This window comes from Cupressus sempervirens, chromosome 10, assembly GCF_028749045.1.
Source record: "Cupressus sempervirens isolate cs-2001-9-10 chromosome 10, ASM2874904v1, whole genome shotgun sequence".
Classification (NCBI taxonomy): domain Eukaryota; kingdom Viridiplantae; phylum Streptophyta; class Pinopsida; order Cupressales; family Cupressaceae; genus Cupressus; species Cupressus sempervirens.
In genome coordinates, this window is record NC_143127.1 from 445,025,558 (window position 1) to 445,039,987 (window position 14,430).

At 35.9% G+C, this 14,430-nt stretch overlaps 1 protein-coding gene across 6 annotated transcripts in view; it reads left to right on the forward strand.

Annotated features, from left to right (window-relative positions):
* The window catches only part of UVH6 (RAD3-like DNA-binding helicase protein), a 100,629-nt gene that overhangs the window by 31,038 nt on the left and 55,161 nt on the right, over positions 1–14,430 (forward strand). For all 6 annotated transcript variants that reach the window (XM_089807394.1, XM_089807396.1, XM_089807395.1 and 3 more), the window contains exons 8-11: positions 2,436–2,525; positions 2,704–2,782; positions 2,932–3,008; positions 4,174–4,282. In XM_089807394.1, the coding sequence (XP_089663520.1) occupies positions 2,436–2,525; positions 2,704–2,782; positions 2,932–3,008; positions 4,174–4,282 (355 nt within the window). The remainder of the gene's footprint in view (positions 1–2,435; positions 2,526–2,703; positions 2,783–2,931; positions 3,009–4,173; positions 4,283–14,430) is intronic.

A 14,430-nucleotide genomic window follows, 5' to 3' on the forward strand; every position in this document is an offset into this window, starting at 1 on the left:
AAAGCATATTTCAATTGCAATTAGGTGTATGGTATTTGAGCCATTTCCTGCCGACAAAAGGGTGAAAAAGGATTACAGACCCGCGGGCCCATAGCGGTTTAAGGGAGTATCCAAAATGAAATGCGACATATTATCTTCATCATGACCTATGCCCAATTAAACCTATGTGTCTTCATATTTTGTTAAACACTAGTTGAATAAGAGAAGCAACAGTTTGGAGACCACGAGTACGAGGAAGGAAAACGGGCATGTAAGTCATCCACACACAATCATATAGCAATCCTACTCTGCTCACTGTTTTCCTACAGTCTTTCACAACTGTGCATTGAATGTCTAATAAAGCACCTGAGATCTAGAGGCGAGTTTTATATCGAGGAGCTCAATTCAAAAGGAACCCAATACCAAGCCATGTGTCGGTTGTTGGAGGATTATCAACAGAAAAACTGTGGCACTCAAGGTAAAAGACAGCTTAAAACATGGAAGAGCAAGCGTAGTATCCACATGTGTAACAGTTTCATCTCTCATTACTAACCTTGTTGTGGTCATGTTGGCCCTTAGTGAAACGTTACCTGTCATTTCATTTACATGGATCTTATTTGTTGTTGGATGGTCATTGATTATCATCGGTGTTATGGTGACTATGAACTTACATAGATTAAGCTCGCCTTTATAGCTTGTCCTTAGAATCATTTGAGGTTAAAGGAAATCACAATGAATTCGGTTCAGATTGGCAAATGTCTTTTTTGTTTCACAGAAAAGTTGGCCAACTAGTGGAATGACCCGAGTTCTTTGGCTTTGTCCATGTGGAGCCACGAGCTAGTACACAACAAAGGCATTGGGTCTATCATGGTATGAGCATTCCAAAACATGAAGATTGATACTAAACTTTCAAACTCGAGTTGCCCCAAAGTTAATGCATAAGGTATAAAGCCAAAATGTCAAAGCATTAAGAAAGGAGATATCAAGATAATCGTGGTGCTTCCTCTTCTTATTTAAAAGACTTTGAAAATCATTTAGCACACGATGGCATTATAAGATTGAAGAGTCACGTGGAAACAACTTTTGAAAATTTACTGATAAATGTAAACTTGGAATGAGGTTTATTTCAAAAAGGTAAACCAAGAAAGGAAGAATGAGAAACTTCCCGAGAAGGTGAAAAGACTGGACATTCAAGAATCAGTTATGAAAACTGAAAAGCCATAGGAAAGAGTAGGTTAAATATGCCAACATCAAAGTGAACGGGGGTTCCACTTTTTCTTTCGGCAACTACAGACTGTGTGCTGTCAGCAGGGGGGAGATTTTTCAGTTCTGAGGGAAAAGAATGCAGACTTTGGAGTTGTAGCAGAACAAAGCTTTACTTGCTAGACTTTGTGTTAGTGATTAAAGAGGAATTTGATTTCGAAATGTAATGTAGGGGAGATGGTTTTCATTTTCTGATGCATGTGTAATAGGATCTGTGTAGTCTTTTACATCTTAAAGGAGGGAGGTTTGAAAGATATCTGCAAATTAGAACTTTGAGTCTATGTAGTTTTCTTTCCACTGATGGTTATGTTGCTGTAACTTTCAGTTTTCTTTAAGTGCATCAGATGTGCTATTTTCTGAACGCATTCGATATCAGGATCTTCTGGAAGCTTTGATTCGTCTTTTCTCAGGAGAATGGAAATTATTCTTTTGACCTTTGTCCTTTGTAATGCAACGTTCAGTAAATGAACTTTGTGTCATCTGCTGTTCTTTGCTTTCTTTTCATGCTGTAGTATAGATTTCTGCATGTACGTTGTATTTATAGGTAGATGTTTGATATTCTTTTGTGCTTTCTAGTTAAAAGCATCCACATTTGATTCATTGAATATCTTATACGGGGAGCTGTACCCGATAAAAATTCAGAGGAAGGTTATCAATCCATGATAACCTATCCAACTGTTGGTGTTAGTTTGTCATCTCACTTGGGCATTCAGGGTTGAATTTGCACGTATTTCTTCAAAGGACAATCTGTTCACTAACATCATTCTACACTGCTACTTAGATGCTGTATTTTGGTCATTTGTGGAAATTAATATGTTCTAAATTTGCATTAATATTGACAATCATGTCTGTCTTTTGCAAATAATGAATTAAAGCTTCTTGTGCTAATCAATTGCTGTGAAATGTTTTTTGTGCTTGGTTTGAAAATTGTTGGATTTATATTTAGTTTTTCTTTACTTCGTAGGAAGAAAGGGATATTCTTTTGGTGCTTAAGTCTAGTTTAGAATAACTATTTTTAGTACACTAGTGAAAGATGCTTGCACTGGAAAATAGGCAGTAGAATTCAAAAACTAGATGTTATGTTCTCATGAGTTTTATTTTGATATGAGTGGATTCCTGATTATATTTGATGGTTCATAGTGTTTCTCTATATAGCCTAATCACTAACAAGTGAATGGAAATGTTTGTCTCAGAGGTAAAGTGGCAGAAGGAATTGATTTTGATCGGCATTATGGGCGGCTTGTGATTATGTTTGGAGTTCCTTTCCAGTATACTTTGAGCAGGTTGTATTCTCTTTTATTTAGAATAACTTATTTAGTGTTCATGAATACGTTTATATTAATGAGCACAACTTAAATGTACGATGGCATATGTAAAGGGTTTATGTATTTGTTGGCGATACTAATAAAATATTTGCAGATATTGTATTTTTTCGTCAAATTCTAAAATACTACTGTTCAGGATTCTGCGTGCTAGATTGGACTATTTAAGGGAGACATTTCAAATAAAAGAAGGAGATTTTCTAACTTTTGATGCTGTGGTATGTGTTTTTTCTTCTGAGTATCGTTTGTCTTTAACTTTGTTTTGTTGCCCTCCATGCCCTACTGCCTGAGCTTTATGGGTATAAACATTTAGTATGATGTTTTATGTGTACTTATATTTATTTACTTAATGTCTTCATTTGGTCAGAGACAAGCAGCACAATGTGTTGGTCGTGTAATTCGATCAAAAGCAGATTATGGAATGATGATATTTGCTGACAAAAGGTGAGTGGTTCGGCATTGTTTGTTCAAATATACTGGATTTTGTCCTTAGTTAATTTTTTTTACAGCTATCTTTTTGTTGTAATAGATTATCGTTGGAGAAGCATATATTTTCTGTTTTGAATTAATTATATCGTTGTGAGAAGCTATGAAATTACTTTAGACATAAATTTCTGCAACAAATCTTGATTCAGAAAGCTGCCTTTTTGATTGAACAAATATGGAAGATGAAATAGATCCTTAGAGTTAAGCTTGAATTTCATGGAACAAATTTAATAATTAACCTTTATGATCTAGCAATTTATTCTGTATTGAGATTATGATGCTATATAACATCATTTACATCATGGAAGCATCAATCGTTTGGGGAATAAAAGAGTAGTTTTTTTTGGAAAAAATTGAGCAAATATCAGGAAAAAATCAGATTTACAAAAAAAAGTGGAAAATTGAAGAAAAACAATAAAAAATTAGTTTTTTAAAATTAAAGGATATTTCCAAAGCATTGATGATAAAGGACCTATATAATGATTCAAAGCACTTGCACAACCTCCTCCTGGTATATTTTGAACTTGAAGGACTCAAAGTTTTAGCAGTGATCTTGTTTGTATAAACTACAACCAAGCTATGGATTGAAGTAGCACCAGTCGATGATGTGAGCTTTCTTATTTTTTAATATGTGAATGAAGCTTTCTTCGCAAAGTATTGCTAATAAAAGAAAATCTTCATATTCATATAAGTAGAATTCATTTGTGATATTGCTATTAGGATTCATCTGTATAGTTCAAGTCAAACTTATTGACCCAATTTTCATGAGCAGTGTGTACAAGATTCCATCTCTCATGCGAATGGATGGAACACAAAGCATTTATAACATTTTCCTTACTTCCATGCCGTCCTTCGCTCTGAGCATCTACAGCTTCTTACTCCACCCATTTAGAGTTTCCAAATATTCCATTCATCCATAACTGTTGCTACTGATCTCACTTGTCACTCTTCTACCAAGAGAGCTTTTTTGTCTTTCTTATCTTGGACAACCCTACAGCTAGTGCTAATGCTATGTTACTTCTTTATTTGCTTGCAGTTGCTGCACTTGTATATTATTCTATAGGTATGTAGGAATTGCCAATCGTGTATTAAGATGCAAATGCTGTTTTTTAATTATTTGCAGATACAGTCGGCATGACAAGCGTTCAAAACTGCCAGGATGGATCTTGAAGCATTTAGGCGATGCACATCTCAATTTAAGTACCGATATGGCTGTGCACATAGCACGCGAAGTAAGTCATAAGTATTTTCTTTTTGTTTTAAGCTTGTTCCCTATTATTGTGAGTGTGGGCAAGTACTGTTTTTGTTTACAATTTTATACTTGTTATTTCATGAAACTACTTTTTGTATTTTTTGGAAATTCGGGTTGTTGTAAAAGGCTCTACTTGGCTCAGTCTGATAACTAGCCGGGTGTAAAGAATTTCGTCTATATTTTTTTGGAATTTTATAGTTTTGCTTGGTTCTTTGAAACATACAAATTCCTTTTATTTCTTATAACAGTTAAATGTTCAAAGCCAACCAGAATTCATCTAACCAATGTAAAATAACACTTATATTATTTCCTTGTATTCTGCCAGCTATACAACTGTTAACCAATTTATTTAATTATAAAAAATGGCACCTGATATTATTATTCTAATATCTTTTCCCTTTATTCTCAATATCACTGCAGAGGAAAGAAATATACATAGTGCAATGTCCCCTTCTTCTGGGACATTAAAACTGATAGGCCAATCCAATATATGACCTTTGAGGACTTAATGTAGGATTATTAAGTCAATTTTAATTAAAGGAGAGTGAATGATAGATGAGTTGGCATGAGGGATAGGGACAAGAATATAGAAGCTGAAGAGTCACAGGTTGGGTCTTTAAAAGGAGGAGGAGAAGCCCGTTTCTCTATGCATGGTTTGTAATTCAGATTTCAGTTCTCTCTTGGAGGGCTATTTGGAAAGCTTCAGCTTTCATCCAGCTTGAGGACGAAAATCCTCGTGCTAGTAGACAGTGGACGCAACCCCATTGTTCGTGGAGATGCCACATTAGGTGTCTCACGTGAGCTTACAGGTTCTTTCTTAGTTTTCCAATTTGATTGTAACTCTATGTTTAAGATTGGGTTCTTTATAGCTAGTTATTGTATTGCTGATGTATAATGCAATAACTTATTTTGAAGAGTTTTTATGAGCTTTGCTTCTTTTGCTCTTGTAATTGCTGAATATTATGAAACAATAGAAATTTCTGAGGTTTACTATATGAGCAATTATTGTATATTTGATCTGGTTGTATTCTAAAATTTGTTCTTGAGATAAAACTGGGCAAATATCCATTTGGGATATTACAGTGGTATTAGAGCATCGAGCTTGCCATCTTGTTGGGTATAGTTAGAGGTTCGATCATAGCTTATTTTTGGATGGAGTAATGGATGTTTGATATGTAAGGGTGTGATTTATCATAATTCTGGAGCCCATATTCAATAGAGAGTAGTCTTTAATAATGTCTATGGTGGGAATTTCATTATTCTGGAGGTTGTGAATTCTTAAAGAGTGTAAGATTTTTATCGGGCCTTGCTTTATATCTGAATATTGTTTATTTGAAAATGACAGATGAGTTCTTGTTGTGAGACTATGGTCGAAAATCTTAAGTGAAGAAACATAGAGGTGCCGTGGAAAATAACATTGTTGTTGCAGGAGTGAAAATTCTTTTGGTTGTTGAAGAAATAAGACTAAGTCTACCTTAATATCAAACCTAGTGAGCTAAGATTATTCAGTGAGATGAATAATTACACAATGCAAAGTTCTTATCATGCATTCATTATATGATATCCTTCCACAAAGGTTCCGTGAGGAAGAAATTGACAACCCTTCCATTTCCTTTCGAGCGATGCAATACTGTGACAATAAGACAGAAATTGGGTGTGAGCAAATGGGCAGCCTAACTAAGCAAAATCTGACTGATGGGGTGAGACAAAAGTGTTTCACAATAACAATTGCTAGTGTTGTGTGCATTTGGAGAGAGAACTATTGCCAAGCTCAACAAACACTATTGAGTCGGAAGAGCAGAATATGAAGTATCAATAGTTGTAGGAGCCATAAGAGGAGACACTACGGTTTTTGTGGTAGCCATTTTTTTGCTAATGCAAGATTTGTTGAAGCGTTGAAACACCATTGTTGGAAATATGCAATTAAGCTGCAATATTGTTGAGAGCCCAAGGAGACACGAATAGTGTTTGGAAGAATCATTTGTAATTGCTGTAAATATTGAGGTGGTGTTATGATTTTTAAAGATTTAAGCTTGTGAAATACAATTGTAGACTATAGAAATATCCGATGTCAAAACTATAGTACAGGAATTTAATATGCGCCTTCCACATTATTGACAAGGAGCTTTTGTCATGCAATTTATGAAATGAAAACTCAAGTATAGAAGGTACGTGTCACTTTGGATAAAGGGAAAAAATACTATAGTCGGGGGAAATAATTAAATATTGAAGTTGAGCATTATTAATTGATTTGCTGGAATTTTTTTTTTTGACAAAATGACTATAGTTAGATTATATTCGATAGTCAAAGATTAGGGTGGAAGTTAATGCACAAGGAATTATTTGGTATACCCTCCATGATACTTTAGAAGGTGAATAGTTATATGGCGCAATAAATTATTATAGAATGCCCCATTTTTGTCAAGCATCTCTATTATGCGATATCATCTCAGGAAAATCAAGTTACAGGTAGCAACGAAAATTGGTTTATTTCACTTCTCAGTCTAGTTGAAGGTAGTAACACTCATCTTCTATAGGTTGTCATGTGATGTCTGAATAGTGCAATATATCTCATAAACACTAGAATATTAAAAGTGTTGAATGTATATCGAACCTAGCTGTTACCGAGGGGCCGGTGTCAAAAGGTCTTGCAGAATGGTGAAGTGCCAGAGTCCTCTCCAGCCATCTTGTCTGTTGTTATTGGCGCTCGATCAAGAGGCAGAGTTCAAAATTTTCAGTCGTGGGAAGAAATTTGAAGGCAACATTTGGTACTCTTTCTAATATTGGTTGAAGATTGACATAACAACTTCTTGAGCTAAGAAGAGTCTCTGGTTTTTTCTATGGTGACATTCAAAAATCTCCTATTTATCGTGACTGGAAATTATGGTGATGATGGGGCTAATAGAATTTGTATCCCAAGATGCTCATAAATGCATATGTGCTAGCAGAGTTGATAAATTGCAACTTGTTAAATTTTTTGACATTAGTTATTTCTTGTACTGGTTCAGGCACCTTCATTTGTAAAAAAAAGGAAAAACCATAAGTGATATAGAGGATATCTACTCCTTTCAGTCTGCATATCGAGTGTTGTTCAGGATTTATAGAGTTGGATACAAGAACGGAAAGGTCAGTGGTCTTATGCACTAGGAACTTTGAACTGGTATTTGACTGTTGCTTACAATCTTTTGAAGTTTTGAGCTCTTTAGATTTGGTGATAACGGAACCAGTTAAAAACCATGGAAGATTTGAAAGGCAGTGTTTTTTCAAAGGAATTTAACAATACTTTCAATGTTCCTCAACTAAGAAACTTGCAGAAAGAAAAACAATTGGGTTGGTTATACATACTTGGGTTGCAACTAGAACACATGGAATCCTCAAATGATGTTCTCTCCAAATTGGAAGAGATAGAAACATATTTGACCAATGTAGAGCTGGCAGATTGTAGGCTTGCAAATTGGGCTTTACAACCTTCAATGGTTACCTTGGTCCAACCCAAGTTTATGGAACATCCGCATAAAGATGTGAGGCTTGCAGTTGCCTTTTGTCTCAATGAGATTATGCGAATAATATCTCCTACAACAACCTACAATGATGTGGTGTCGAAAAAAGTTTTGCATTTGATAGTGAAGAACTTGGAGGGATTACATGATGACAACGACCCTGCTTTTGACAAGAGGGTTCAGATTTTGGATATTATGGCAAAGATGAGATTATTTTATATTATGATTGACCTTGAATGCAATGATTTAATTCTTCAGCTGTTAGAATGCTTCTTGTTCGAAATTAGGAGCTACCATTCAACAAGTGTAAAGACTCGCATGCACTCTATTATATCTTCAATTCTTGATGTAGATGTTGAAATTTGCAAGAGGTTGCAGTTAGCCTTTTAAGCCTTTTGGAGGAGGGAACATAGATATTGCAAAGACTCGTTTAAGTTGATGATCTCAATTGCAGCCTTCAAGCTCGTGGAGGAAGTAATTAAGCGTAGAATCAACAGATTTCAAGATCGCATGATGGATAGTGAGTTGATCTCCGTGGGCTTACAAGTTAAAGGAACCCTTATGAGGTAGGAACACATTTGCTTGACATGTGAGGACACTAGCACACTTGATCATGTTTGTGGGAATCGTAATAACGAAGAGGACGCTAAAGAAATTCGGGTCAGCGCTGGGAAAAATGTAGATAAGATGATTTCCACTGTGGATAAGGAACATACAAGTTTCTATGTTGGTGATTTGGAGGTTAGCCTTGACAAACATGTTGATGAGGTTGTTTGTACTCGAAGTAATAGCGTGTTGGAGTCTTTGCATGACGAGCCATTGTGTGAAAATGATAACATAGCAACACTTATATCTTTGCATGCAAATCAAAGGAACAAGGAAATTGAGGCCTATGATTATGTTTTTGAGAGGTGTGATGAACCACGTGTTTCTTATACACATGATATTGACTTCGAGGAACAGTCCAAGATGACACTACAAGACGATGAATTGTATCGACATGACAATAATGAGATGCATGCCTTAAAAAAGTAGTTGAAGGTTAGTGAAGACATGGTTGTGGCATCTTTGGTACGTTATGATAGCACTCACAGGATCATTGAGGATCTCCCTAGGAAGGCTCAAAAGGTATTTGAAGGAGATTTGCTTGTTGCTGATTTGTAGGTAGTCAAAACAGCCCTCGAATCTATGAAATCAGATTATTAATGTTTGCTTTCCGACAGGGATTATATTCTTAAGGTTGCTGGAATATATGTTGATCAATTGAGTAAAGGAAAGAATGAGATTATGGAGCTCAATAGGGACCTTAAGTATGCTCATGAGGCATTGGATGATACACAGATTGCTCTTCATGAAGTAAAAAATCAGGTTAAGGTCACAAATCATACTAGGGAGCATGAGAATAAAGAGAGGCAGGAGTTTTTCCAAGAAGTAATTAATGAGCTTGATAGCATTTAGCAAACTTATGGCTTGGATAGTTGTCCCAAAAGACCATGTACCAAAATTTCAGATCACATTTAGCTTTTAGGCAACCCCTTTTCGGAGTAGATGATGATTGGACTTCCGATAATCCTCTTTTTGAGAAAAATGAGGAAACTCTTTTTGATTGTCATGAAGAGGATGATCTTAACTTTAGAATATTGGAACTAGATACAGTTCCTAGTGGTGAATCTTGGTCATAGGATTGGTGTGGTGAATTGACTACAGTCACCTATCCTTTGATCAGCCCATATATGGTTCCTGATTCCAACCTATATATGAGTTGGATGGATTTCATACATTAGCCATTGAATAGTTTTTGGTGGAGGATTGATGAGTGTTATGTTTTGATTATAGGGGATGGTTTTTCAACCTCATTCTTACTCATAGCACCTATGTACTTAGGGGTTCTCCAGATTGATGACGACAATATGGTATTTAATGAGCCCATGGTGTTGATTTCAGCTATTGAGTAGCTTGATTTTACATCAACAATTTAGGTCGGGTCGTCATCATCTACTGTGATATACATAGCTCTTTGATACATTTCTATCTCATCATATCTGATGGTCATGACAACATGGTTTGGGATCTTGGCATTAGCATGCTTGATGTATTGTTATTATGGGAAGACGGTGAATGGCTTTGCAGTTCTCAGTCATTCATTCATATCACAGTAGCGTAGTGGATTGTTAGAGCAATATTCATGATGTTGATATGGGACCTAGGTATCATGGTCACATGCTTGTAGTTGTTTGAGGGCAAACAATCTCGAGAGGGGAGGAGTATAATGTCCCCTTTTTTTGGACATTAAAACTGATAGGCCAATCCAATATATGCCCTTCGAGGACTTAATACAAAACTATTAAGTCAATTTTAATTAAAGGAGAGTGAATAAGAGATGAGTTGGCATGAGGGATAGGGACAAGAATACAGAAGTTGACGAGTCACAGGTTGGGTCTTTAAAAGGAGGAGGAGAAGCTCATTTCTTTATGCTTGGTTTGTGATTCATATTTCAATTTTCTTTCTTGGAGAGCTATTTGGAAAGCTTCAACTTTCATCCAGCTTGAGTACGGAAACCCTCGTGCCGGTAGATAGTGGACGCAACCCCATTGTTCGTGGAGACATCACATTAGATGTCTCACGTGGGCTTATAGGTTCTTTCTTAGTTTTCCAATCTGACTGTAACTCTATGTTTAAGATTGGATTCTTGATATCTAGTTATTGTATTGCTGATGTATAATGCAATAACTTATTTTGAAGAGTTTTTATGAGCTTTGCTTCTTTTGCTCTTGTAATTGCTGAATATTATGAAACAATAGAAATTTCTGAGGTTTACTATATGAGCAATTATCGTATATTTGCTGGTTAAATCTGAAGGTTTATTGTATAAACAATCAAGTTGTATTCTGAAATTTGTTCTTGAGATAAAATTGGGCAAATATCCATTTGGGTTATTACGTGCAGCCACAAAATACTTTCTGTTAAAAAAACACAACAATGTATAACATGTTAAAGAGGTCCCACAATGACTGCCCATATATTGGCTCGCTGCCAATGCAACACATTGACCCTCTCACAAACTGGATGCTGACAGACATTATAAGTGATATCGTGGTCCCAGACAAATCATAGATACTGGAAAAAGACAAATGCACATTTGTTCAAACCTTGATGTGGGCCAGCCAAGTTACAACCTTCACAATCATGGACTTGCGGCTCATTAAAAACAAATGTAGGGCTCGTGGCTTCTCATGCGGGGCTCAAACTAGGTTGCAACCTCTTTCCAGATGGATGATGTTGCCTCTAGTGATGACTAATCGTCCGATAATTATTAACACCACCTTCCTCAAACCAGACATGCAAGATGAATACCTCTCTTCAATCGCAGAGCACTATTTTCCAGCTTCTAAAGGCGTTACAAATTCCTCTAGTACAGTTGCAAATGATGATAGATTAAATCACGACTTACAATTTCTCTGTTAATTGTATTCATAGAAAACACAATTGCAATATTAAGCTTGAATCGAACCCTTTACAAGTAGCACAATTTCACCCCAAGTACCCTAGCACACAAAATTTGTAAAAGTTCTCCATTATACACTCAACAATAGAGAAAAATATCCCTCGACCAATTAACTCTTCCAAAGCAACAACATATACAGACATGGAAGATAGAGCAAATTTCATACTTCCACAATACTTCAGTTGTGGAGTCAAATTCACTTATCAGTCATAAACATTTAAGTTTAGGAAGAGCACCAAATCCAGAACCTCAGGGAAGCCACAAAGGCAACAAAAGCAAATAAACATTCAAGCGTGTTTTTTCCAATGAAATAAACTCATATTTATAATCAAAAGTTTCCCAAAAGAACTCATCTTCAGAAACTGTGAGAGTTTCCCAAATGAACTCAGCTCATGAACTTTCCGTTAGAACTCTTTCAATCATTATCTCTTAATATCGTTATTATAATAATAAATATTATAATAATAATGCAATTTTAATAATTAATTGATAAATATGAGCTCTTGCAATCAATAACCATATCCACTGTAGGTGACAACCAACTGTCAGAGCCACCCACTACATTGTTAAAAATAGCAATTGCCAAAAATAGGCTTACTAAAAATAGTAAGTCCAGAACTGGGAACCCCAAATCACCTTTTCAGCTCGTGAGGGTTGCTATGGTGAGGTGACACTATCAACTGCATTGACTTGCCAAAAACGGGGACATTTCATTTGTTGTTTGCTAATTGTAGAGTTGAATTTCTAAAAATGTTTTTTAACACATCAGATACAGTCAACATGCTCTATTTCCTTATTACATTTGGATGTATGTTGTTCATATTGGGCAACTGAAGGCACTAAAATTGACAGAAGCAGTGTGGCAGCACAAAAAAGCTGTACTTGAGTTAGATAGACAAAAATCTTATTTTGGAAATGATTTTGTCCTACAATTTTTCCTGTGTTGAACACAAGCTTTCAGGTTGGATAAAATTCTGTTTGAAGAAGGAAAGAAAATGTCTTAATTTTGAGATGTACAGGAGTGTGCCAATGGGACAGAAATATACATGATAGATAGTGCCTAAAATATCCTTTAAGAATCAAAATACCTTACATGATGGTATCATAGTAATGTTTCATTCACATGGCATTTGTAAAAGTATTAATGGAATTCTGGTGCTTGGGTTTAAACTGAGAATACCTGGCAATTAAATAGCAATGTACTAGTTTTAAATAGCACAAAAAAACGTTTCTTTCTTGATGTCAAAAGTAGTGCATACAAATAAAGCAAATGCCATCTTTTTTTTTATTAAAGAGGGGTAAATGCTTTGATCTGGAGCTATGAACTAGTGAGGCCACAAATGGGGGACCTCATCCCCATTAGATTTGAACCTTGATGGGAAGGATAACAACTCAACAACTTAACCATCACAACATGCCACTATTGGCAGATGCCATCTTATACAAATACTAATATAAAATAATTTATAGGATTTTGATAAAAATGTATTTTATTTTTAATTAAACCTTTAAGAATTTGCGTAATAAGTATCACCTGGCCATAAACCTGTGTCATTCCACCATTAAGCATAGGATTACTATTTTAGGTGCAGCCCTATGCTTTTACCTTAATCTTCATTGGAGTATGAATTTAAAAAAAATTTGAGATGAATAAAAATGACTTCTAAAGGAAACCTATTAAAAGTAAAACAAAGAAAATTAAAATACCTGAACCCTAAACCCTATACTGAAAATGTTCCACCTGCCTTACATTTGTAGCACAAGCACTTTTTGAAAACTTGGGAAAGAGAATGACAAATGTTGTGGACTGCGATAACTTGGGGCGGACATGCTTTTCAAGTGTAATGCTACTATAATGGTAGAGACCACACAATTAAACCTATCATAATGGATGCTATGCAACTGAGTGGTCTGTCATCAACACCACTATGCGATTCTAAGATTGTTTGACAGAAACATTGCCTCTTCGACTTGGTATGTGTGCCAAAGTATTTAAGATCAGCATTACTTGGGGACGCGTCCCAGTCTTAAAAACCCGACCCCGTACCAGGAATATTTCGGGGACTTGGGGATGGCTAGGGGATGTCCCCACCCTGTCCTCTTCTGAAAATTCACAGGGAAACTCCTCGAAACTTGGGCACTTCAGAATTGTTTCTGGGGACGTCTTGGAAGTCCTTGGAACGCATGGGCCATCCCTGATTAGATAGGCAACGTCAGTACTTAAAAAAGTTTTCTTTTATAAATTTTCTTTTTCTTTTTTAATCTCCAAGTTGGCCACTCCTTCCAAGTTTGCCCTAACATGCTTGTTATGGTTTGGTAGTTAATCCTGCTATTCGGGGTCTGTTGATTATTATTTGACAACACTACATCAAAAAATTGTGAAATTAATAATGCTGTTAGTCATGCTATACGCTCAGAGTCATGTAGCAGACTGTTTTCAAGGTGTTGGGAAAGCCTGAAAAGTGCATTGAAGACCTAGAACATGCATTTTTATGTCATTTGTGGCAATACATCAGTGTTGGGTTGGTCTTGGGTTGATTTGGGTCCTATGTGGAAGATATGGTGAATATTGAAGGTTTCATCAAGCTACCATCTCACTATAACAGACCTATATCATGATTGGAACTTTCGAGCAGACCTTTTTGTATTAATATCAGTCCACTTACAATGAGTTGGAGGTGTAGTTTTAGAATTAAATGATAGTAATATGTTTCAATTTGGAAGGTGGGTTATTTCTCTTGTTGCTATTGACAGTGAATTCTGAATTATGTTCTTGGGTTTATTTCAATTGTTTATGTTATTGTTTTAATATTACATGCACATCGACAACAATTCCAAATTATGAATGCATATTTTTGTTAAGGTTCTATGATGTTTAAACGGCATGGTTTATCCATGTTTTCATATGAATGTAATGGACACATGCAAATTTCCCTATATAGACGTGCCCTTGCCGTCCCTGAACTTGGGAAAAACATTGCTGTCCTGCAAACTCATCACCCCATCCCCTGCCGACCCCGTCTCTGTCCTGGAAACTTGGGGTAACACTGCGTAGATCAATATTTGGGGATGGATCCTAGGTCAGAAGAGAGTCTAAGAATGCAATCTTTAAAATCAGGATTC